The 27,149-nt window shown below is 43.5% G+C and overlaps 1 protein-coding gene across 1 annotated transcript in view; it reads left to right on the forward strand.

Annotated features, from left to right (window-relative positions):
• The window catches only part of LOC119462352 (protein MMS22-like), a 151,998-nt gene that overhangs the window by 35,936 nt on the left and 88,913 nt on the right, over nucleotides 1-27,149 (forward strand). The window contains exons 5-13 of the mRNA XM_049672947.1: nucleotides 3,891-3,963; nucleotides 6,310-6,469; nucleotides 8,076-8,178; nucleotides 10,518-10,630; nucleotides 12,234-12,350; nucleotides 14,368-14,443; nucleotides 16,365-16,483; nucleotides 19,115-19,171; nucleotides 25,197-25,307. Of these exons, the coding sequence (XP_049528904.1) occupies nucleotides 3,891-3,963; nucleotides 6,310-6,469; nucleotides 8,076-8,178; nucleotides 10,518-10,630; nucleotides 12,234-12,350; nucleotides 14,368-14,443; nucleotides 16,365-16,483; nucleotides 19,115-19,171; nucleotides 25,197-25,307 (929 nt within the window). The remainder of the gene's footprint in view (nucleotides 1-3,890; nucleotides 3,964-6,309; nucleotides 6,470-8,075; nucleotides 8,179-10,517; nucleotides 10,631-12,233; nucleotides 12,351-14,367; nucleotides 14,444-16,364; nucleotides 16,484-19,114; nucleotides 19,172-25,196; nucleotides 25,308-27,149) is intronic.

Consider the following 27,149-nt stretch of genomic DNA (forward strand, 5'->3'; position numbering starts at 1 on the left):
CTCAGTCACTGCGTAGGCACGATAAATGGCTGATCCCAGCAATAACAGCGACACGGTAGCGTTCAAGCCAACCATGAAGGGGGATAGGATAGGATAGGAATTAACTTTATTTGTCCAACGGTTATGGCTATTGGTGCCCGGGGCTAGGCGAAAGAATGTAAAATAAAATGGGTCCGTAGAAAAGACTGCCTCGAGTATCCAATATTTCTGCAATTAGGGTTTGAAATCACAATGTCAGCTATGGTGTAGTTCACCTGTGCTTATTGTTCTAGTACACAACAGACTGATGTAGCATTATATTTAAAATCTATACCATGGTTATAATAGGTGTAGTGTAGTGGTTGGCTTAACGTTGATTTTGATTGCCAGTAGTTCTTTAGCTTATACCATCCCCTCAGTACAATGGCATTCTTGAATTTTGTCACCATTTTCATGCAGTGAAATGGGTGCTCATGCAGTGAGTAATAGTGACTGATGTAAGCTCATACATTCGATAGCTTTTTACCTTTGCTGGGAGAGGTGTCAGACTTCTGTAATGCATGGCCAAACCTCAGTGCACTGGAGCTTTGAAATTCAGCTCCATAAGTATGCAATTGAGTGGGCGCTTCTGACGGTGCCATGCGCACGGTGCCGAACATGTCGCATTTTGAAAGCAAGAGAGAAACTTGTGAAACTTGGCATGCTTCTCTTTCAAACAGGCCATCAAACAAGTGCATAAAGGGTGTTATCCTTTTTTATTTATTTTTTTCAACCTGAGAAAAAAGATGAGATCATGCAGTTTGAGGCAGTGAAATGAACGTGTACGCACATGCAAAATACTATAGAGATGTGAATAGTCAAAAAGAAAGACAGAATATCGTGGAAAAGAAATGTGCACTAAAGTCAGTGGAGACAGAGCAGCTTTTCATTTTATCTGCTAGCTTTGTCAGCAAGCTCTACGTCACGAATACTGTGCTCCGCTTCTGTGTGTATTTGTTTTCTTTGACATTCTGTTGGACGCAGCTTTTTTTATTGAAACCTTCGTATTTGGGAATGCCATCAGTGCAAAGCCTGCCCTCACAGCATTGGAACTTCTTTAATATAATGGCAGCCTGAATAATTAACTCCGACTTGCTTAGATTTTATCAAGTTTCAGTTCCAGTGCACTGCACAGAAATAGGTTTTATTTACAGAGTATTTTTCTTTTTTCATAATAAACTTTTATTGTTTTGCTTGAAGATTTGCTGTTATGAACAACTTGCAACCGAAAAAAACTCATGGCTTGACTGTAGAGCGCTCATAGTTTATGGGTGCGCACAAGTTCTGAAATTATTAATGTTTGAGGCACTATATGCAGTTCCACTTCATTTGAGAAAGTTTAGTTTGAATAAAAGTTTGCTTAAAAGGAAGTATTCCAATTCAGATGTTTTATCAACAGAGATTGATGACAACAGTCTCTCCTTGTTGCCTCACTATGTAACATTGTTGGCCATGGACTCTGTCAGAGCTCTCTGACTACAGGGTTGGATTTATTGGTCAGTCTCTGTATGGGGCAGCATTTTTTTTTTTCATAATTGTTTTTTTATTTGTTTACAGTCATTGCACCAAGTGTGTGGTTTTGACTCCTATCCTAAATGTTTTTGATTTGTAATATATAGACAAAACTTTCAACTTTCACTTCCTATAAAAGGCTCATTACTTTGGTACTTTATATAGAAAACTTGTTTTGTGGTGATATAAACATGCACATCCTGAAAAATTGAAACTTCTTTCTACAAAAACCTTGAAGCCAAGCGGAAATGTACAAGGAAAGAGTGTTTGTAACGTGAAGCTGTGATCGTTTCTGATGAGAAGGATGTGTGCAAACGATGAAGGATCTGTGAAAATTATGTAGTTTCTGGGTTGGACAAAATCTAAATGCTAAATGATTGGAACACAAAGTCATCGGATTCATGTCTACAAAGGCACCACAAAGAGTTTATAGATAAAAATAATGCTACTTGCCATGCATTACAAGTTAGACGTTTCTCGCTTTATTTGACAGTTTTCTGGGTACATTGAGGGGGGCTGTATCCCCCAGTGCACCCCCTTTAAATCTTCCCTTGCCTAAGTGACAGTACATTTCAGTTGGAGCTCTTCTATCTTAATTATGTTTACCTTTATCCTACCAATAAGGTTACCAAATGCTGCTTACTCCAAGTATTTCTTCTTCATTGTTGCCTTTCAATGGATAAAACTTTATTTTTGTTGCCTTTCAATGTCTGGCCATAAAACGCAAAATTTGTACTCCCTTGTTCGCCTTGGCAACAAGATACATTCTTTAAGCAAAGATTAGTATTTGAAGGACTCAAATGAATGGAATGAAGCAAGGATAATCATACCATGCAAGATACTCGAGTGTTGCATGTATAAATGGGAGTGCAAGGTGCGCATAACCTTTCCTGCTAAACCGCTGGCTGATCTCTGCTCATATTTTGCACAGAGGTACCATTTTTCATGATGGATCATCACATGTGACGCTATCAGTATGCACACGCACCGCTGCAAGTGGTACAAACCTGTCATCTAGGACACTTGGGAAGCATCTTCCTGACGCACGACGGGGTAAATAGTTGGCAAAGCATTAGGCTGGAGGGCACGTCGTCTAGATTCTGGTGGAGAACCATGCCACACCCAGCCCAGAAGATATTGTTTGTAGCAGGCAGGCTCGAAATGAAGTGAGCAAATGAGACTGCTCTTCGGCGGGGTCCATTCCTCGAGTCCAGTGGCACACACGGAACTCGATCCACTTCTGCCGCTGAGGGCTATTGCGGGGAAACGTGCGGAACTATCCTGAACCATGCTGCGTTCGGCGGACAACGTATGCATTCGGCATTGTAGTGTACAGTCAGTGCAGCACAGTCAACGCAGATAGTGTGAACAATCTTACACTGAGTACGACAAAAACTGTTTCAGGGACACAGGCAGCGTCCCACCCCCACCACGAGCAAGACTGGCCACGCGACAGGTGCAGCAATGTGGGCCTAGGCTCCTAGGGGCTAGGTCATGGGACTGGTGGGATGACCAGGAGCATGGTAGCCAACACAAACTTGTGTAACAGACTTGTGACGTTACATTGTGGTTGTTATGCTATCAGATGTTTATTAGCCGCAGTAGTAGTGGCACCGTAGTACATTGAACATCACCACGTTGATATCAGTGTCACAAGGTGCTGCGCTTTGCAGTTGGCTGCTCCCATTAACTTTACGAATGTTTTATTCACCGTTGATATTTTGTGGATGCTGTGTGTGTCTGCAGAAATCCATCTCGCAGGTTATTTCGACTTCGAAATGTTTTACCTGTATTCGTGTGATGCACACATAGCGTGCTCGATCTTGTAATGGTTCGGAAAGCAAACTGTTCGCTTGCCCTCATATGATTGGGCAGAATCATGATTTCGTCAGTGGCTGTTGGAGACAGCGGAGCGGCACCACAATTTTTGTGCAAGCCATGCTTTTGTCAGTGTTTTCAAAGTGGTTTGCTTTGGCATAGCCTTGGCTTCAGTTGCGGTAGCTTGGCTGCGGGCTTGCGAACATGGCCACACACACCAGTCGCACTGCCGCCGAGATGTGCAGGCGGGCGCGCATGTTCGTTGCCTTGGAGGCCATGACTTGTCTGCTTCGCATCACTTTCCCGGTGTCGACTATGGCTGGAGGTGTTCATTCTCTTATAACTGAATGTTGGATATAATGAAGAGTTTTGATCTTAATGCAACTTTACGTATCGAGGTGTAATTATGCAATACCTTCTACAATGTAAATAAGCCAGGGGTCATGTAGAAAGCGCTGTAGAGCTGCTACAGGTTTTCTAATTTCTTTTCATTTGTTGATAGCAAGTTCCTGCCATGAACTTCTTCCTGCTTTTTTCTGCAGGTTCTTCTGGGGCCTCGCAACTTCACTATGAAGTGTCGTCATTTCTCAGCTTCATTAGGCACGAAGTCGAAAGGTAAGCGTCTGTTGTGAATGATTGCCCATTGTTGTCAAGTGTAATAAGCTTAGCAGTTCTAGAGGGACACTAAACAAAAAAAAAAAAAGAAACGATTTGAGATTGAATAGTGAGTTGCCAATCTGCAGTACCAGAAAATGCTACTCTTACCTTAAGAGAAGGCTTGATAGACCAGAAAAGACGCTTCTTGCCACAAAATTTTTAAAAATGTAGTTTTGAAAACATACTTTCACACAATTGTAGTGCAATGCATGCGAAAGTATCCTTTCAAAGTGTACTCGTCCTTTCATCATATGGAGGTGCTCTGTACTTTATTGCAGCCAAAGGATTGGTGTGTTTCTTTCACTTAATGCTAATTGGGCAGTGAAATTTTGGACCACCTAGAAAGCCTAATGGTGGCTTGCTGGGCTGGTTGATTCATTGCAACTTGTGTAACAGCACGAAAAAAAAAAAAAAAGAAAACAAGAAGGGACTGACGATAGAGACAGAGTGAAAAGAGCGCTGACTTCCAACTGTTTATTCTACTGACGATGCTAGGCACATGTACACATACGAAGCGTCAGCAGGAAATGAAAAGCAAGGAAATAAGGAAAGAAACAACAGTCAGCATGAATGGCACAAGGTGATATCAACATGGACCCAATCACCAACCATCTAAAAACTGTAGTATCCAAAACTTGACAGTGACACTGACAGCAAAATTTCGCTTGGAATGTCTATATATTTGTGATCGCAATAATGAATGGATTACTAGTGGAGAAAATGAATTTCACTTCCATTTACCTTGCTGCAGATATTATCAGTGAAACCACAGATTTTGCAGAGTTGTGCATTTGGGTGGTTTTTTATAGTGTGTGCTGTGTGTGTGGGGTGTGTGTGTTTGCGTGCGTGCACGCGTGTGCTCGCATAGGGAAAGTCTGCAAGTTTCCAGGGCTCAAATTTCTTAATCTGTATACATTATCCTTGCTCTTCATCATTGGCTTGCACAATGCTGTACTGCCCTTGTCATTGAGATTGGCCACTTCTTGCGATGGGAGATAAGGAAAGAGCAGAATCGAAGGAAGAAGTTCATAAACACAGCCCAATAGTAAAGTGTTTACAGTTGCAATGCAATTATTAATAATCAACAGTGACCAGCCTCAGCCTGATATTGTGACAATATGCTGATATCACAAGAAGATACAGTTGAACCTTAAAATTATGAACACGAATATAACGAATTATCGGATATAATGAAGCAAATCTCGGATATTTCTTGCCAATTTCAGGAATATTAATTAGGCAGGTGTGAATATGCAAAACTTTCACATAATGAATCGAATGGTGTCCTTTTCGATTCCGAATCAAGTAGTCACTATTTGTGAGTATGAATATCCTATGAATACTTTTTTTATATTTCAAAATGTCAACTGTGAGCTGTCAAAGATAAAATTGGAGCAAATGTATACTAAATGTCATGCCTGCAGGTATAGTATAGGCATAAAATGTCAGAGCTTATGTGGTGGAGCTGGCTATACAGCAATTTATATGACCTACACAGTAGGAATTAATTAGCACATCTGAGCACGAGGTCGCGGGATCGAATCCCGGCTGCGGCGGTCGCATTTCGATGGAGGCGAAATGGAAAAAATGCCCGTGTGCTTGCATTGTAGTGCACATAAAATAACCCCAGGTGGTCAAAATTAATCCGAAGCCCTCCACTACAGTGTGCCTCATAAGCAGAACTGGTTTTGGCTCGTAAAACCCCAGAAAGAACCACATCATGATTTGCAGCGTATTGCTATCCTTGAAAAGAAATGTGTACAATCATTGCGTTTTACCAGTGCTAACGTGTGGGGTAGGAACTTGAGAGTAAAAGGAGCGATGGAACGAAAAATGCTAGCCGTAATATTAAGAAACGGGAAGAGACTGGTGCAAATTGGAGAGCAAACAGGAGTAGTCAATATTCTAGTTGGCATTAACATGAAAAACAGGCAGTGCAATGTACTGACAGAGACTTGCTAACATTACGAGTAGTGGGATGTGAACATCATTTTATATTAATTGTGAGAACTGCTGTTCATTATTCATAAACTATTTGAAAAGCATTCTATATTCCATTTGATTCTTGCAGTATTTGATCACTGTTCGTACGATCCTAAGCAATATCCGATATAACGAAGCTATTTTCATGTTCAATGCAAGTTCATTATAACTTACACCGAGGTTTGAATGTAGTGAAAAATATTTAAAGTGGCTTAGAATGTCCTATCCAGTGCTGTATAGGCGAAATATGCCGACCTAGATCGCAATAATATTTTGTTTCATATCCCTTCAGACTTACTCTGTGTTGTGCCATGTCTTCAGGGTTGCAGACAGTGTGTCTACCAGGATGCATGACAGGCCAACGCACAGCCGAGACACAGACTGGCTTGGCCCTCGTGAGCTGTGCTGCTGTCTTCTGGAAGAACTGAGGCTGACGCTGCGCCTTACGGGCCGCTTCTCAGACGTGCCACTGGACAAGAACGTGAGTGCCGCCCCGCCTTTGTTTAGTTGCCTCGATCGATGATTGAAAGGATCGGCTTGCTCGGCGAACTGATCATAATTCACCTGTCACGGTGGCTCTGCAGTTAATGGCATTCTGCTGCTCAACATGAGGTTTGGTTCTCAGCCGCAAGAAGTTGAGACCCATAATTCTAATTTTTGGATATTTATTTTTTACACCAAGATTCACTGTGTGAGTAGGAGGTCTGCAGGACTTTCGGCGTCTGTCTGTCACAGACAGTAGACTACTGCCAGCATCGCGTGACTTCATTCAATGCTTCGCTGGCTTATGGCCGCCTTGTGCACCGCGGCATGGTGAGCAGTGAAAACCATAGGTTACAGTGAAGGACAATTGACGAACGAAAAACTTAGGGCTAACTAGAATGCATTCTTTAGTTTCTGCTTTTGACAGTATGTTGTGTAATTTCTGCGTATGAGAAATTTGAGTAATATCAGCATGATTTCGGCTTGTACGCTTTGTGTGACACCTATACCATCATCGGCTACTGGATAAGTAGCAGTGCCAGATTCTGCCCTCGAGTTACTACTTGGGAAAGGTGTCTTTCCTTGCAATTTCCGGTTTGCATTTCATTTGTTCATTATTTTCATCTCTTTTTTTCATGTTCAGTAGTAAACATGAGAAAAGTCTTATTATGCAAGGTTAGGTTAGGCATAGGCACTAAGGAAAAAAGATGCTTGAAGAGACATTGACATATGGCAGACAAGATTAGTGTTCAGCAGACAAGATTAGTGTTCAGCAAAGACAGCCGCAAGGACAAATGTAAAATGTCAATCATCGCACATGGAGGCATGCAGTACCAGTTGCGTACCAGTAGCATCGTTTGTACTTTGTGCAGCTTGCTTGGTCATTAAAGGCGATTGGTCGGGTCACTCTGGCTGTGTGGGATGTTTTGCAGTGATAGCTGCTATAGCGGTCTTCACCAATGCTCAAAATGATATTGCTGTTGCTGGCAGTCATCATAGACACAGCAAAATGCTCAAAAAAATGAAATCTCAGAAATGTCCTAGTTGGGGCCGCAGGCATCTAAGGTGCTGGGTTCGTGCAGCTTAATCGCAAGCTTATCAAATTTTTATCACGCATTTAAATGAGCAGGGTATGTAAGCAAGCACAAATTGAGAACCCAGCATCTTTTTACATTGTCAATGTGTGCAAAACCCACATGGTTTGTCCAGATTCTTAGTTTACATTTGTGCCATGACCGTGCATTGCAAATTGAATTAATTATCCTGAAAGCTTTTTTTTATTTTGTTTCATTGTGTGCAGATTTTAGTCCATCCTTGACAGCACATGCAACACAGATGCTTGTCATCAGAGCTGCACACTGAGCAACTGTAGTGTGAGCACATATCTTTTGCTAGCTTATGTGCAGCCTGTGCCACCAACTATCACAGAAGGTTACCTTATAAATATTTTCCTGCCTTCTGGTCCATGCACTTGAAATGTGCTCTTCTGTTTTCGCTGTTTCTATGTTATGCTCAGTGGCTGCAGCTTCTGCAGTAACCTAGTTTTGTTCCGAAATCGGATATAGTCCTGAAAATTTTTTTTTTCCACTTTCAATCGGCCACAGCATTGCCGCTCCAGTGACAACCGCCGTTTCCACGTAGCACTCGAGGCATGGTGGACCGCCCTTCGAGTGGCTGACATCGTCATGTCGTCCCACTTGCTCAGAGGTTTGTCAGCGTTCTTCCTGTGCCTGTTGCCCAGTTTTTGTTCATTTCTTTCAGTTGCTGAGGTGTTATTGTCATTCATTGACCCTGAAAAAAAAAGTGCCCATACGTTTTTCTCTTTTTTTTGTTTTTCGTCTTTTTTTTTTATGGGCAGCATAGCTCTCCTTATTCGTCTAGTTTTCTCAGTGTGTTCTTTTCAACATCACAGAACGAACTTCTGAGCACCTTTTAATAGAATTGCAAACTTCTTTGTGTATTTCAAGAGCACTGCGTCGAGACTGTCCTGTGGCAAAAATTTTTAAAAAAGGACAAACAAAAGCTGACAATGCATCGGCTGCTCATTGACATATCCGATATATTGTTAAAAGCAGTATCGTTATAAGTGGGTTCGGCTGTAGACCCTTTAAATGCAGTGTCTGAGATAAATTCTGGATATGAAACACCCGTACATTAGATGTGCCATCTGCTTAGAAGTTGGTTTAACTAAAGTTTTATGGTAGGTTTGTTTTTATGCAACAGATGACACGACACGACAAAGTTTATCGATTGGTGTTGCTTGCACCTGTCCTTTTCCAACATGACAGACTGGCACAAAAAGCGCGTGAATATTTTTAATGCAGAAATTTATAAACTTTTTGTGAACCCTGATTCAGAGAGCTTCGAAGTTGATTACAAGGTGTCTGTGTGGGGACAACAGCGGTGACGATGAGGCCATATTGCCTGAGGAACGCTAACTATTTGAATTGAAATAATTAATTAGCGTAAGTTTTGATTATTCATGAATGAAAAAATTGTAAAATGTTGAGCAACATATCGCCAATAAATAGCATTTGGACTTAAGCCTGCTAATGTGTTACTTTTAAATTGAAATTGCTGCACTTCGGAAAAACGCCTGGCACTCAAAGGCTGAAAAGCAGCGTCTTGTTGTTGCTGTGCTCTGAGAGGAATTTTTTCGTCGTCAATTTGTGATGACAATGACGATGATGCTGGCGTTGAAGGTTAGCTGTTGCAAATGCTGCAACGCTTTTTTGGGTTCATGTCCAGCAGCATTGCCCAAACAAATTTTGAACCAATAACAAAAAATGCATGTGTTACTATCGCGTAAATACATTAATTGTAAGCTGCCTTTTTTTTTTTTGTGCTGTAATATCTTTCAGGCATAAAATAAGTGCTTTTTGCCGAGAGATGATGTTTTTAAGGGGGACATGGTATCTAGAGCTATCTTACTTATTTTTAGACCAAATTAATTTAAAATGACAGTCTTGTTCAGTTTTCCGAGATGATTTCAAAGATGCAGTTATTTTTTTGATATAGTTAGAAATTATGGAGATAATTAAATTATCTTTTAAATTAAAATAATTAAATAATTTGGTCCATTGCTATAATTTGTGGAGACAATAGGTAAAAAAAAATGGCGGAAAGTTATAATAATGCTTGAGTGGACAGCAGAATGTTTAAGGAGTGAAGTGCTGCAAGCAGTTTTCAAATCCAACAACAATTGTCAATTTAGGAGCTCATCAAAGTTTGGTGTTCACAGTATGACTACTAGCGAACAAAAACAGAATCAAATAAAAAAAATTGCAGGAAAAAAAAATAGCCTGCTTGCCGCACTTCAAGCTTCATACAACAATAACTTTCTCGCAGGCTAATTCTTCGGAGCCATTCAGCTCACGGCGTAGCGGTGGCGTGAAAACTAAACAAAAAGAGTGTCTCTTTCAAACAAGACTAAGACGGCTGTGATTGGAAACATAGAGCGGCAACTGCACGTCGCGGGAAAAGGCCCTTTTTTTGCACGTTCCTCAGTAAAAATTCAGCTCGCCGACATGTTACAAAAAACCACTACGACTAAAATATCGATCCAAGGTGCGTGAAAATTTCCGAGATCATGCACCAGTCGCTGTAGAGTCAGAAAATGACCTTTTCAAAAAACTTACTTGTTTCGCAATTTTTCGGTCTCTAAGACCTGTGTTAAGGATTATGTCCCTACGAACACTTTACACCAACAGTAATGTAGATTATGATAGGTCACTGCAGTATTAGCTATATGTGCTCCCTAGTTAAACTCTGCGTCACGAGATGTCGCTACAAGCGTTATATCTGCCATACACCTCTCCGGTAACCAAGTATTGTGCTAACGGCAATACGTTTAGGGGCAAGCTGAAGCTCTCCAAATTGTCGACATGTAATACAGCAAACAGTGCAAAGAAAGCACAATAGAATAGGAGAAATTCAGTTAACCTTTGTAGCATTGGCTCTTCTGTATGAGACTGGGTACGGGACCCGGCTTCAGCAAAGCAGCGATTGAGGTCTGCATTGTCGCTGTGTTTGGCTTATGACTTCAGGTGCTGAAATCTCATTCTGTGACCTGGGTGGCTTTGGGCAGAACGCTCTCTTTGCTCAAGTGGCCGTGCTCTTCCTGGCAGACCTGTGCTGCCTGTCATCCCGTTTTTTCCAGGTGGGTGCAACAGTTGTGGTGAATGGAATTGTGATACCCCGTGCACTACAGTCGATCTCCACCCGCCGCTTATGGCTCAGTGGCCGTGGCTTTCTGCTGTTCCTCCACTACGGTGCCCTCTCATAGTTCTAGCTTTGTTTTGGAATGTAAAACCCCACGAATCACAATGACAGTGGTGCTTGCACTCTGCAGCTAATTCGAAGTAAATTGCACCGGTTGACATTTGGAGTACATGTCTCAAGCTACAAAATAAAAAACAGGATTGCAGGCCTTGATTGCAAAACACGCTTGGTAAATGCCTGTAAGGAATGCTTGACAACTTCTTACTAAAAAAAAAAAAAAAAAAGCACTTGTGCATGAAACCATCTTGTGTTTTCTCATGGGTCCAGGCATATAATGACAAAGTGGGCATAATATGCTAGCTTCCTTATGACCAGCTGGATTGTACACTTAACTGCAGAAGTTTATGGACTGCAGGATCTGAGATCTCAGCAGCCTTAAAGCACCGCCTGGTATTCAGATTTTTGGACTCTACTAGTAGTACATGCGTAAAGCGTAGTGTTGTATGGTTTTACGGGTTATGGTCACAAACTGCTCAGAAATTCAAAATTTTTTCAAGTGCCGCGTGGGCTGTCAACTTTCGTAGATTATCAGGGTGCCTGCAAGAGTAAGACACTCTCCTGGAATTGCCAGGCCATGGGGTGAACAGCATTAGCTGATCTTCAAGAAGTCCTGAATCATTGAAGTTCAGCAAAAACATTTTGTTTGTCATCATAATCACATTGCAAAAACACGTTTAATGGCAACTGAAGTGTAATTGCTTTATTGACCAAAATTATATTGGCTTTCCATAATAACAAAAAAAGTGGCAGGGTCTCTGGTAATTGTAAAGGTTTCGTGAAAATGCACCAAGACAGAGGAGCAGAAATGTATATTATCTATGTATTTTTAAAGGGGTCAGTAAAAACTTAGGTTACGTTATTGCTCGCTTGCTTAATATTTTATAATGTATGTATAGTTCCTTTTACTTTAGTAATAACTACTAGTTGTTACTACTACTACTTGCAATCAATATGTCCCCCCTTCTACCCCCTTTCTTGGAATAAATTTTTTGCAGACACCCATGAAATTATTTAAACTCTGTTATCCTTCAGTTGTATTATATATTCAATGTGTTACAGTGCAGAACCCTTGCCAAGTTTCTTTGTTATAACAGCAGGAAGTAGAATAAGAAATGGATGTCATCTGAACTTCTGCAACGCCTATGGGTGTTTGAGGTAGTCTCAGCATCAGTTAGGAGAAGGAGTAAAGAGAGAGGGAAAGATTGGGAGGTTAGCCAGTGGGTGAAGAACTGTAATAGGGAAGTAGTGACGAAGGTATTGAAACTCCTACATGCAACTCAACTGCGCTTGCGAAACAGGCAATACATTACAAAAGATATGAGGTAATTGTAAGCAAGAAACGCTAATGCAGAATTTGCTACTTCTTTCCTTTATTCATTATCTCTAGAAAAAGTCTGTTTTCATTTGGTCACACTCGTAGGTCGTTGCTTCTGTCTGTCAAATTAAGGAGAACAGTGGTTACCACCCTTCTCTTCACACAGAGCCGAGCCGCCCTGCCGCAGGAGAGCGAAAGGGCATTTCCCTGTGCGTGCGTGCGTGATGCCTGGGCCATGGCAGCTGATCTCATCGGTCGGAGGCACGAACACTTTGCCGAAGAGGTGCATGCCCTTTCCCTTTTCCACTTGTTCCGCTGCGTTCCGATGATAACGAGTTTGATTGCATTTGATGAACTCTTTCAGAAGATTGCAGACAGCCGTTTACCAATATCCCTGACTTGTGCACATTCTTCAGGGCCTATATTCATAAGACAGGACTTGCACAAGAACTGTCTGTAAGAGCATGTGCCAGCTAATCATTATGTTGGACATTGCCGAAGTCGGCGAGCCAATGGCAAGCAGCTCTTACAACTGAATAAGCTTTTTGAATCGGTCTTAGACAACTCCACATGAAGGAACTTGTTCACCCTTATGGTGAGTTCATTTGTACAAAAAAATGAATGAACTGTTAATAAGTTCAATTCGCAGTGTAATACAGTTTCTACAATCTCGTTTCATACAATCTCTCGGCTCCAACATTCACGATCGAGAACACCGGTCAATGCATTCATGGAAAATGCGATTTTTCCCCAACAACGTTGAAAGCATCGCCAAAGTGCGGTCGTATGATACGTTTTTCCGCCGCTAGATCCCATGTGAACAATAAAAGGCGCAAGGTACGCGCGTTTAAGAGCAGTAGGAGCCCACCACTGCAGCTTCTCTGCAATATTCGCCTGCCCATGTCCCGTGAAAATGCCGGCATGCTCTGTTTCCTCTCTTGGTACCAGCAAATCTCGCAGATTGCCGCACGTCGTGGATTATGCATTCACAGCTATCCCCGCCAACCCGATTGCGATGAGCATCCTCACTTATCAGTTTCACACTGCATGTGGCTTAGTTGCGTTGGAAGCACACTGCACACTTTTAAAAGGCAATAACCCAAATGCGCCACCGTTCCCTGCTGCAGGTGGGTAGAGGTGAGTATATTTTGCTTGGGCGGCATTGGTCGGCAGTGCCGACCAGCTCGATTTTGTTTCAGTTTCCCATCGCCGTCTCAAAACCCTATGCAACAGGAACACAGCACATCTCGGGTCACTCGAGTCCCACCAGCACTACACGCATGTCAGCATCTTGTGCCGCAACGATTCTCACAAAGTGGGCACATCAAAACTTTCAGCCAACATGCCCTGCCCTGAAGAAGCTGTTCAACCAGGCCGAATAAAAGCAGCATAAACAGAAGCTTGCAGAAGGTGCAAAAACGACAACAAACGTGTGTCTCAGGTCACCAGGTCCCAACTATATAGCTTGGTGCACGTTGGCGTCTGCTGCTGTGACGATTTGTCGCAAAGCTTCCCAATACGTAAATGTCAGCTACAGTAGATTTTGGCAAATATTTTTGTGACTTGGATCATGCATTTTCCCAGTTAGTACATTTTTTCACGCATACTTTTCCAAAACCTATGAACTAGGTTCTGCTGTAGTAATTCATTGGTAATTAGTTCGCTGATATATGATATCCACAACGGAAAATTTGCTCCAGCATATCAAAAATACTACTACAGGCTATGCGTTTTCTCATGCCTGAATCAAAATTTTAATGCATCAAATTTAGTGCAGCATTATAATACTTTCATCATTACATGGAGTAGTGACAGCACTTGAGTGTGTGTCTACAGTACCTTCAGTACATTCTGCAGAAAGCAACCATTTGTATTAGCCAGATTATGTGCTTCAGGCAGTGTAGTAGCATGTGGCACTTTCCATCATAAAGAAACCCTTTGCGTTGCCAATGCAGAAGATGGTAATTGAACGAGGGAAGTCTCAGGCCACACATCCCTCGTTCGACCAGTGTAGGTCACATGGTCTCTATTGTCCGGTGGACTTCTGTATTCCTTGAATGCAGCAGATATCACTCATCACGCATGCAGAAATAAGTGGTTGGTTTTGTATATTTGTTTTCGTGGAGCACTTTGCTGCCTGTTAGCACCTTTCTACACTTTTAACCCCTTTGCAGCAGAACCAGTAGATGTCCCAGTGCCTGTCCTGTCTACTCGTGTTCCATGTTCCTTCCATTTAGCATTGTCAACATATTCCGCCACTTCTCTCCTCAATTAATTCTTCCTGGTTTGTTTTCCATCAGGCATTTTGGACCTACGTGAATTTTGTACTTGAAGTGGTCTGCCCGCAGTCCAGCAGGGACCTTGAACTGGACCTCAGTGAGTGAAAGTTTTGTTTGTGTTCATGTAAATTGCACACTAACAAGTACACACTGCAAGATAATGGATTAGTGATGACGATCGACTGGTGCATGTATACAAATAGCCTTGAGGTTCATTTCCCACTGCATTTCTAACCTATAACCAACTACAGTAGACTTCCACTAATTCTAGCCAGTGAATGCAATTCTCTGGGCCCAACTTTTGTTATTTTGATCCTAAAGCTAGCCTTCACCGGATAATTCGAACTTGACCAGTCGGCATGCTGTACGCCTGACCCCTATGGCGCCTTTTCTTTAAAAAAAAAAATGGGCTGTAAATTTTCTGTGCGGTGCATTCGAATCGAAACCAGAACCATGTTTGTATGCTTTGCCGTATAATACGACTGTATTGCCTGAGAAGCTGATTTTAAAAAAAAATGTGTGGCGAAGTTGATTTTAGGAAACCGGCTGCCATTGTGCAACACATATTAGACCCATGGCCATCTTTCTTGCTAAAACATCAGGTGTGCATCGGATTTCTACTTTGCTAGGAGCTTTAATGTAATTTTTACATAGTTTTCTGCTTTAGACACATAGAAAGTGGGTGCATGCTTGATTTGGGGGCGTGTTGGAATCAGGCAAATACTGCCAAATGAATCAGCGCTGCATTGTGATGTTTGACTAGCTAGATAATTACCGTATTTACTTGCATAATGAATGCACTTTTTTTCACGAAAAATATGCATTCATTCTGCGGGGTAAAATTTTGAGTGTTTTTTTTTTCCGCGGCCACCTCTAAAAAAGTAGCAGTTATGCCCAAAAGGCGAACCATCGATTGTGATAGCAAATGCATAGACAGCTATACGAAGTGAGGATAGTAGTTTTATCGGCTGTATAAACTTGCAAACATGCGCTAACTAGGTAGATTAACAAGCATGGTGTCAGCATGTGCAGGCATACATGCACACATCACACTCGATGACTGTGGACACTCGATGTCAAAACGCTGGCATGAGCAAGCGTGGCAGCAATAGCAAGGAAAGTGACCTTCGTGCCGTGTATCGCTTCAATGCAAACTGGGCAGCTAGAACGGAGCACGCACAAAGGTATAAGCCGCCGTCGCACTTAGACTAAGCTCCCGATGCATATCGCTTTCAAGATAGGGTGTGCGCAGCCGTGCAATGCGCAGTTGCTGCGCCGCGCCCCTCTCTCCCCTCCCCCTGGCGCTGTGCGCGTGATGGAATACGGCCCGTTTCATCCCCACTTTCCTCCCTTGAATGCGGGAGGTTGAGCCGCAATCGTCGGCACCGCCGGCAAAAATGAGCTTGGAGTGTTCACATGATTGCTGTCGAAATAAAAGTAGGAGACACACGGTACGATTTGGCATCCGATACGGTGTCCAATACAATCGTAGCCACTGGGTGCCATATCGGATGCCAAATCGTACCTTGTCTCTCCTACTTCATGGCAGCAAGTTCAGGGTGGGATCATATGCGAGGAAAAGAAAAAAACACACTTCGTGATTGGAAAAGTGGGGGGTACCCCGCTGCGGTGGCTCAGTTAGATAAGGCGTTGTGCTGCTGAGCACGAGGTCGCGGGATCGAATCCCAGCCACGGCGGCCGCATTTCGATGGAGGCGAAATGCAAAAATGCCCGTGTGCTTGCGTTGTAGTGCACGTTAAAAAGCCCCAGGTGGTCAGCGGTGTGCCTCATAATCAGAACGGGTTTTGGCACGTAAAACCCCAGAATAAAGAAGAATGTGCGGGGTGCGTTCATTATGCGAGTAAATATGGTAGATCAATTTCGTCATTCTTGTTAAGGTGAAATTAACGGAAGTCGATTGTATGTGTTCAGGTGGCTGCACCAAACAGGCACGTCAGAGTTCTTGATCATAATGCAAACACATAGATCGCAGTAAACGAACACTTTTGTACTTGCAGATGGCTTCTGCCTGTCTTCATTTTCCGTGAGCCTGGAAGAAAGCGACCAAGCTGCGTTCTGCCTGTGGATGCTTGGTGCCATTGCTGAGGCCAGCAAGGATTCTCTCTGGAGCACCAAGGTATAGCAGTGCAAAAGCATTGTATTAGTAAAGTGCAAAGATTGGTGTTAAACCTGTTCACTTCTGCCTAATGTTATGAAGTTCCTGATAGACTCCATGTTTCAAAATCCCAGTCCACCGATTGGTCAAAAACGATAGGAGGTGTCTGCTGATTGTTGTGTGCTACTATTTGTAGGCCAGAAAACTGAGCACAGAGATAACCAAAAAAATAAATTAACCACACTCCACGCATTTTAAAACACCTGTTGGCTGCACTGTTTTGTAAACGCCCTTCTTACAAGGTCCTCACTCTAGTGATGGCTATGCAGATTTGAACATGCCAGGCCAGCTAAGTTTCTGCTGCGGTGAGAAACGCCATTGCTGCCCAACATTTGATTTGAATAAAACAACAACAGCATGAAGCAATTAAGGTTAATGTTGGCAGAAATGATTTTGTTTAAATAGAGATAGTAGCTGATGAGCAGTCCTTTGATTGCTACAGTGTAGTTTGTTTGAATATCTTCGTAGAAGCTAACCAAGAAATATTCTGTAGGTGTATGTATAGAATCAATTTTTTTTTTTACCTCTCAAAGACCATCTTAATCTTTTTAAGGTGCTGTGTGCACAAATGTGTATGACTAGATTAGTGCATCAACAGCAAAGCATTGAGAAATGTAATGATATGATATTTAAAATGTGTCGCATGCATCTTGAAACACTTCTGATTGGAATAGTGCTGTAAGATTGAATAATGTGTGCAAATTCTTTTAGTAAAATGAGTGGGAAGATCGACGGCTGGGTGTTTTTGCTCTGTCTGAGTATGTCGTAGTATGCAGTGAGTTCACTTCTTTCATTGTTTTTCCTAATGTGTTGCACCAGGCATAATTTTCAAGTGGCTAGATAGATTTGTTGCAAGGCTGCTAAACATGACATAGTTATTACAGTCAAACCTCGATATAACGAAGTTGTACGTGCAGCGAAACTTCGTTATATCGATAATTTTGCTATACAGGAGAACCCCGCTGATGCGTTTTTCACTGGGACGGTGAAAAAAAAAAACGTAAGAGCCGGGAAACGCAAGAGCCAGGAAACAGGAAAAATTTAGAAATGGGAGTAGTGTTGAACTGCGCACAATATTATTTTAATTCGTACGTGTGAAAAAAACTCGTAGTTTCGCCCGACAGCCAAAGTATCAATTGCGATAGCAAATTAGTAGACAGCTATACAAAGTAGCAATAGTAGTTTTGTCGTCCCTATAAATTTGTAAACATTCGCTTATTAACTATATTAACAAGCATGGTTTCAGCGCCCCCAGGCAAACATGAACACATCACACTCGATGAGCGCGGACATGCGCTGTCAAACGCTGGCGTGAGGAATTTAAGTGCCGCTGCAGAAGCGAGCGAAGTGACCTTCGTGCTGTTGTCTATCGCTTCAACGCAAACTGAGCACCCAGAACACAGAGCACGCACAAAGCTACGAGCCGCCAACGCACCTACACTGCGTAGGCTCTGGCCCCAACGTAGATCGCTTTCAAGATACGGCCCGCGACCGCGCGCCGCCGCGCAGTACACAGTTGATGCCAGAGTATGCACAACGCTGCCCACTATCCCTCCCCCCTCGCCCGTGCCTCGATCGCACTGGAAGAAGGCGCGCTTCCTCCTTGCTTTTCTGTCTTTCGCGCGCGAGATTTAGACGAGGTCGTCGGCTCCCTTCACATGCTTTCACTCGCACATACAGCATATGGCGTGCAGCGACGGCGTTATCGCCCTTGGGCTTCATGCAGAACATCTATGAGCCAAAACCAATTTTAGGGCCACAACGCGTCATAGACACCATCTTTAGATAGCAAATACGGATCTCAAGGGCCATACTTTTGCTGGCGGAAACTGAAAATACGTCATAAGTGTCACCCCCGGCACTTTGGGCGGCCAATGCCATCGTCAAGCAACCAAGTCAAGCGACCTGAAAAGTCAAAATGGCCGCTTGGGCCGTCCCGGGGTGGCAGTTCGCAACGTATGATGCGGGAACGGTCCCACAGTTGCGGCGTAACAGCGGGCTTACCAGTGCATTGGGTTCTATGGGAGCTGTGCCGGGACCGGCTGAAAATGGCGTAACAGCCGGGAAAACGCAGCACCCGGGAACGTAATAGTGGGGTTCTACTGTATCAAGCTTTCATTAAGGTTTTGTTAATTCAATAGAACTAAGATGGGGAAGTAAAAATATTTAGTTACATCGCAAATTTCGTTAAATCGAGGTTCGTTATATCGAGGTTTGACTGTCTTCTCAAATCTGATGTTCCTGCAGCGATTTTTCGCATGGAATCTACATTCTGTAAACTTGACAAAACTCAGTAAAAAATTGAATCTAATCTATTCTGGAGCTGTACGCTTTTTGTGATTCTGAATATGCGAGAAGTACGGTAAAAGTAAGATCTTATTCAACAAAAATAATTGGCGCCTGAAAGGGTTAATAACCCATAACCTTCTCATGAAAAATATCAGTAGTCTCACAACTGACAAAAGGTTGTGCATTTACTCACGAAGTTGTAGAGATTTGCACAGGTAGAGATAACATCTCAACCACCTGCCCCATCGACAGGTGACCTGTCTTCCACTGCATTCATCCTGATATGCTTGCATTTGTCTACAGGGAAAGAACAACTATGCCACAGCGCAGAAATTTGTGATGGCCGTGACAGCTGAGCCGGTAAGCATGGAACTTCGTCCCATAATTGAGGATCTTGCTTTGTCATCCTGACTTCTCTCGTAATGATCTGCCCCTTTACCTTCTCGTCTTAAAGTTTCTTGCACGCGCCATATGCTGTATGTGCGAGTGAACACGTGCGAGGGGAGCTGACGACTGCGTCTGAATCTCGCGCAAGAAAGAAAAGCAGCGAGGAAGCGCGCCTTCAGCCCGACCCTCATGGAGCGAACTTCCCCGACGATGTTCGCGCGTCAAAAAATGTAGCGAGACGCGCCGCCGTGTTTTCGCCTCACCGCCCCTCATGGGACGATCCAACGGAAAATGCCGCAGAGCCGCTATTGTGTGGCCAGCCGTGAAGCAGGAGATTACTGCTTTTTAAATGTAACCCACAGTATGGTTTAGCATGTTGCGACACTTAATAACATCATAACTTAGTGTTTTATAATTTTTCTTGAGTTATTTCTTCTACATTTTACGCTTGGCTATTCGCAACCTCCAGAAAGCGCAGAAAACAGCTTGGCTCTGCTAACATTGCGCCCATGCGGATACAGTGGGTAGTGTCATTAGACAGTTTTAGTTTAGCGTAAGCGTAATAGTGGGGTTAAGGGAAATAGCGTTACCGTTCCACAAATGAACTTTGCAGAAAAACAGTTTTAGTATAGCGTGATAGCGTTGTTTACGTGCGGGACACTATTACATTACGCTTTGAGTTTCGCATACATAGGGCACCTAAGTAATTCTATGTGTGTTTGTGTCCAGAAAGTACAAGAGGCAGTGCAATGGAAGCCAGGAGTGCGTTGTATTTGTACTAATTTGTACTTCCCATGTCCGCCGATCTGCAGCGAAACAGACAAGCAGTACAGGCTGTGTACCATAGCCTCCGAAATCTTCCCATCTCAGAGGCCATATGCCGTCGTCGTGCCTATCTCCCAACTTTACCGACAGGTGGAGCTCGCATCTCAAAGAAAATTTCTCTCGTTAGGCTTAGGCGCGTTCGAAACGAGAAGGGATCTCGAAAATTCCTCAAGATTAGCCATAACACTCTCTCGTCGAAGCGGCACGAGACTAAGCAAAAGCCGTTTGCGCAGTCATTTGCTACGAACGAAGTGAATTCTACAAAAACAACGCCAAATTCAGTTTGAAGCGGGTGACCCAAATCAATGCCTCCTAAAGAAACTATGTCTGGGACGTCGCTTGCTTTGCCATTGGAGGTACGCTGCCGCGCGTTGCGAGCGGGCGCTGCGTGTTGACGCTAGCGACTGTACTGCCGGAGTGCGCTGTCGGCAACGCTGTGTCAGCGCAGCTGACTACGCATTGTGCCAATGAAGATGCCGGCCGAGTCCAAGTCCTAGCTTTTTATAAGCTTTCGGCCGGTTTTTGACAATGCCATGTAACGAGTTATGAAGTTTTGAGCATTACAGTCACTTGGCAGATGTTCGAAGAAGAGTTAAAATTTTGTCAGGATTAGTTCGTGGTAAAAAAAATGCATGGCGAAGAGAGCTACGCTCAAAATTTAACTCGTCTTTAACTCGTGTACAGCGTTGCATCACTAGCGCGTTGGAGATGCATTTGAAGAACGCTAGCATTCTTTCTGCTGACGATCAACCGCGCATGCTGTGGTCGCCGCTGCCGAATAGTTTCGCCAGAAGCGCGCTTATGGGCACAAGTTCCTCCAAATAAAGGCCACTGTTTTCCCAAGTCACCTCCTCTCTTTGCCTACTGACAAAGACCATCACTTCAACGCGTCAGTATGTAGCATGAATGTCGTCTGGTGAAGCAAAGGTCACGGCAGGCAAGGGCGGGCGTGCGTCGTCTGCTCAAGTTACCATGGCGCGCAGTGTGTTGCAAGCGTTCGCCGCGAGAGGCTCTAGTGGTTGTACCAAGTGGAGAGGAGGAAAACGGAAAGGGTAGGGCTGCACTTCTCCTGCTCACGTCCCAGGCATAGTTTTTTTTTGAAGGCATTGCCCAAATCTGCCATGTTTCACTGTAAACTCAATCCCATGATGCAATGGCCAGAAGTGCTGCCTCCTGATTGGATCGGGCTTGTCGCCGCGCAGCTGAACGCTTCCGGCGCCAGGCGAAAATATCCATCCCCTCCAAGTCGGTGGCGGGCGTCCTGATTTTTGACGCCGGCCGACGAGCAGGCCGCCGTCGGACGAAGTTCGCCACTTGGACACCGGAAATTTGTTCTATGAGGGTCGAGCTTTCTTCTTCTCGGCGCTCAGTTTGTGTTGAAGCGATAGACAACAGCACGAAGGTCACTTCGCTCGCTTCTGCAGCGGCGCTTCCACACGCCGCCAGCGTTTGACAGTGCGTGTCCGCGCTCATCGAGTGTGATGTGTCACATCGTTTGCCAGCGCGTCGGCAACATCAACTGGAAAAGGAGAGTGCCGGCTTGGCGGGCTAGGCCAGCTGCAGCAAGCAGCAGGATCAGGTTTGAATGAAGGGAGGGGGAAAGGTCACGCCTGCGTCGGCGAGATCGCCGGGTCTAGGGATGCAGGCCCGCCTCACACACGCTCGCACGCACGCACACGTGCGCTCGCTTCGCATTCCGTAGCGGCGGATAAGGTGCTTCCGGTTGCTGCTCACGCAAAAGTTGCAAAATTTGGGGTGAAATCTCTAGGTTGTCGGCGGGGAAAATTCGTTATTTCGAGGGAGTCTCCCGCTGCCACTTCATTACGTAGAGGTCTCAAATACATGTGCTTCTATGGAGTAACGGCGGGGAATAGAAAAACTTCATTATATCCAGGAATTCGTTATATGGAGGTTCGTTATAAGCAGGTTTAACTGTATTTGAGTATTCGCACACCCCAAGTTAACGAGGCTCCAGTAAACATGTGAGCCAAATATTATTTCGCTGCATGGAGCAGGGAATTTACAATGTTGTGTCGAAAGTAGTGAACAGACGCTTCCTCTTGCATCCGCAATTCGTCATCGAAAGCAGTTGGCCGACCAATGCCATTGGCTGGTTTCATGATCAAGAGAACAATATCAATAATACATAATTGACAATTTTGAGTTATATAAATGAAAAATATATACGCCTGCAATCTTAAAAAGAAAAAATATTATTTGATCTTTGCACTGCACGTAGCTGCATCTGCTGTCCGTGGCTTCCAATTAGATGGCAGCGACGTGCTGCGTAGCGTAGTCTGCCGCGGCCCCCACAGGGTGCCAGTGACAAGCCCTTTTATCGCCACGACACTCGACTTTTAGCCGGGGCTTTGCACTCTTGGCTTCATTGCTGTGTAGCTTCCAGCGTGCTAGCAGAGACGAAAAGAGAGACAAAGCCACGCGATAACTCCACTTATAGTTGAAGGATCTGAAAATCGTTTGGGGCATGGGATTCGTGGGACGATGTACCTTGAGTTAATGGTGAGACCATTCTATGATTAGTTAGAAGAGTGCTTCAGGGCTTCTTTAAGGAATGCATGCTATTTATAGACAGCTGTAGATGCATGATTTCCAGGGTAGCTGAATATGCTAAGTTTCAAATGCGAATCGAATATACTAGCTAATATACACACTCTAACTCTTCTTATTCATATTGAAAAAGGCACTATTCGGTATTTTCGAATATTAAAAACTGGTAACCAAATATATCGCAACAGCTGACTGTTAAAGTCTTGTTGCTGTTCTCCATCTGCTATATAAAGTATCGCAAATTATCAGAAGTTAAGAGACAAGCTTTCGGAGCAATGCAGAAATAAAAATGGGTAATGCACGCTTTGTTTTCGGTTTTGCAGTGGAAGCCTAATGACATGTGGTTTTTCTCGTAGTCTGTCATTGAGTTTTCAGCAGTTTAGTCATGTAGCAGTTATATATTTTATGATACAGCCAGTGATGCTTTCCTTGCAGCAAGTTCTTCTATGTGTGTCTATGGCGCACAAGTCCTTCAGCAGCAATTTATTTTTTTATTTTGCACAACTTCTGATCTGATTCATTGATTCTTTATTGGTTTATCGCAACACGTGATGGGAAGTGAAGAGAAAAGCCATTCAAGGATGGCTTGTGGGAGTCCTTCACCCCCGTACTGGCAAGAACAGCAGCAGAGGCACAAGCATTTTGTTTACATTGCCGTACACATTTACAAACCATCATATATTAAACACAACATTGTCATACACTTTGATGAAACGATCAAATTAAACACATCACTAGTTATTGCCCTACACAGAGCGTCATGCATTAGCATACATCACTTCACATCAGCATCATACACCAGCACAACACTTCATTACAACGTTTGCATTGTAATAGTGGCATTTAAGAATATAATTAAATACAAATCAAGGACAGCTCTAGAGGTCAATTTTTTTTTCATCAATCTTTTTTCAGCACCTGTTTATTTAGAATATTGTGGAAAGCTGGTTGCACAGCAGCCATTAATGCTTGTAAATCACTTTAGCAATCAGGGGGCGCTATAACGTAAAATGATTCGAAACTGTTTTGATTCCAATTTCTGCAATCAGCCTCCATGATTGGTCAAAACATTTTCGGGCCACTCCCAATTTCGCCTGTCTTTCACACGGCGTTACGCAAACCGCGATAGCTCCCCACCTGATATAACGTGTACACTTATTATGCATGATTAAACTGCACAAAAGAAAAATAATCAATCCTGATTTGACGCCTTTTCACAATTAGCCCTCTGGGCGAAATGCGAAAACACACGTGTACTTAGATTTAGGTGCACGTTAAAGAACCCCAGGTGGTCCAAATTTCCAGAGTCCCCCACTACGGCATGCCTTATAATCAGATCGTGGTTTTGGCACATAAAACCCCATAATTTAATTTAATTTTTATCAATTAGCCTTCTGCTATTGGTCCAATGTTTTCTGGCTACGCCCACTTCGCCTGTCTGTCACGCGACCTCACAAAACCACGAAAACTCACCGCGTCAAAGTGGTACACGAAAAAAATGCATTAATATGCCAAACAAAGCTGAAAATTTTTCCGAATAGCCACAGACTGCCCCGTTCCGAAAAGAATAGACGATGGCTGCCCACCGATCGCTCGGGTCATCGCTACTCGCATCTGCCGGTGAGCGCATGTATTTATTTGCGCATGATATACCTTTTTGCGTGGCAGTAAAACGTTATCGGGCCCTTTCGGCACGTATACGACATCGGTCTGCCAACTCTTCCTTGCTGATGATCGGTTTTAGCGCCATTCTTATCCTTCCGTTGCATACCACCGCCATTTTCGACCAGCCACCGCAAACTAAGTAAGGCGAAGCGGACCAATCGGAGAAGCTGGCACCACCCTCTTCATGCGGTTATCTATTTTCACTGTACCGGCTCGACCCCATCGAAACCATCTCCACTAGAGCGTGCTCCTCGCCTCTTGTCAGCCAATTAGATAAGAAAAACCGCTGAGTGTAGACAATGTTATTGGCTTTGAAAGCGAACAAAGGTGACCTCCTATAAACGAGGAGAGTGATTGGGTTGTTCAGACAACGCTGCGGGTCACCGCTCGATGCTTGCGTCGGTGGTTATGTAAATTTGATGTCAGGAGTTTGGAATTAAAACAGTTTGGAATCATTTTACGTTATAGCACCCAGGATCTAAAGATGTTGATAGGCTATTCGTGGAGTTTTTCAATGCACTTAGCGATCTTGTGTCTAGAACTCGATTTTTGTCCCTGATAGCTGCCTTTTTTTGCACCTGTCAGTACAGGCGCAGTACCTAATTGTACCAAAATAAATATTCGTGCTGTAAATATCTGCATCTGCATTTGACTATTCAATATTCGATTCGATATTCGGTACTTACTATTTGTATTCAAGAAAATTGACATTCGCCCACCTCTAATGATCTAACTGGGAAGCAATGTGTTAATTCGATACTGGTCCTGCTACGTTCCCTTGCAGAATGCGGCAGTTGGCCTTGCAGTTATATTTCTCCTTTCGTGCATTGCTTTAATTAAGGCTCGGCAGCACGCGCTTGTTGAATGCATGAATGTATGAGAGTGGCAGGCAGGAACTCGTAGACTCAATTTGTCATGTGTCACTCTGCCACACGTACAGAAGGAGGCGCTGATGCGAGTGGTCGTCCGTTCCTGCATGAGCCTGCACAGGGTCTGGGAGCCAAGCATCGATCTTCTGCAGTCGCTCCTTGACTTCTTCCTCAAGAACTTGGTATGTTCAGGATTTGCGAGCTGTTTGCCGAAATTCCCACGAGATGGCAGCATCTGAATGTGTACTGTTTTGTCCTGTCTTTATGACTTTATTGGGTGGCCCTCGACCCAGCAATTACATTATAAAGCTCACTTTCCCGAGAGTGCCATAAATAATTAATTACGTTTTGTCTTTTATCACGACTATTTCAAAACGCGCGCCAGGAGCAGCGCGGCCACATCGTGCCGTGCAACGAGTTGCAGTGTAGCGAATTACCTAGAGAACCGGAGCTAGTGGCGAAACGTCACTATGTCCCGCTCCCACGTGACTACCTTCTGTGTCACGACGTCACAAAACATACACCTCCTGGAAAAGATAACCGAAACTGGTTTGTAGAAAATCTCATTCTGGTAAACTAGTTAGGGTGCTCTCAGGCCTACCTGTGTTTTTTCTGGGGTTTTGACATCCGGCACCTTCAATTAACACGAGAAACGAAAATGTTATGTCAGTACTGCTTTAAAATAAGCAGTGCTAGCAGGTGGACACAAAGACAGGTGACAAACGCCAGTGTTCATGTTTATTTGTGTCTGTCCTTATGTCCAGTTGCCATTGTCTATGTTACCTAAATTTGCACCAGCTGGCCCGAGTTATCACTTTGTTGTGTGGCTTGCTCAAAATATTTTTAAGAACAATTGTTTGTACATGTTTCTCACTAGTGATGTTTCCAGTCAATGGGTTGCGAGAAATTGGGGAGGAAAGTGTCATGTTTTGCCCTGATTGTGAGTTTGTTTCTGAACCAAAACATCAGTTACATTAAAGCCCTTTTGATGAATAACTGCCTGGTAGCAGAAAGGAGTTGTGGGGAAATCGAGTGAATGAAGCAACTACTGAAGCATTCTCGGTCTTGGATTATTTGAAAAGCCTTAAATATTTCTTCATAAATGTCAGATATTCTAAAAGTTCAAATATACTTGTAAAATCAGAAACAAAGTTGACTATTAACCGAATTATCGGGTTTCACTTTTTTAACTAATTTAAGTGGCCGACATGACTTATAAATGCGCACAGCTTTAGTATCAGACTACTACTAGGTATGAGGCAGCCAGTCTGCCAGTGGCGTAGCCAGAAATTTTGTTCGGGGGGGGCTCAGGTTGCAGAGCGGCCTCCTCCTTATAGAATTTGTCGAGGGATCAAATGCATGAATAATAACTGCATTGCCAATTCCATTGTATATTAGATGCTGCAAACGAATTATTGAACGCTATGCAATGTCCATTAAAATATGTATGTTGTCATAAAATAATAAATTCGTATGCCCCAAAAATTGTGGCAGAAATAACTGATATCAATGCTTCCGCGTTTTTTTTTTTTTTTTTGGTCTAATTAATAAGTAAAGAAAACATCACATGAACTTTAGAACTATTGACCCTTTTCGCGGAGCAGTTTGTTTTGCAGAAACGAGATAGCACTCACGGCGGCGCACCATACCTCTCCTCAGCGACCGCGCACGAATACGAAACCATTACCGCTTCTACCTTGCTTCTGTGCTATCCGCTGTCGGAAATGCAACTGAGCTTTCGCTAACACACTGTGCTCCAATCATGCTAGATTGAATAATGTGTATTGAAGACGTGTGCAGTAGTTGGCTGCAAAAATAGTGACTGGCATGTTAAGGAATAGAATGAATCTGTGTGGCGAAGTTCGCGGACCGCTGCTGCAACTGTCCGAACGTGTTACCGGCACTTCGTGATGTACGGCTTTTCTTGAGGATGCAGAAATTTGCTCATCCGCCAGCCTTGTATCGCTAACCTTCAAAGAAAGGGCTTCATCCCCAGAACGTCGGCAAGAATGAGTACCACTCGT

The sequence above is a fragment of the Dermacentor silvarum genome, chromosome 8, assembly GCF_013339745.2.
Source record: "Dermacentor silvarum isolate Dsil-2018 chromosome 8, BIME_Dsil_1.4, whole genome shotgun sequence".
NCBI lineage: Eukaryota > Metazoa > Arthropoda > Arachnida > Ixodida > Ixodidae > Dermacentor > Dermacentor silvarum.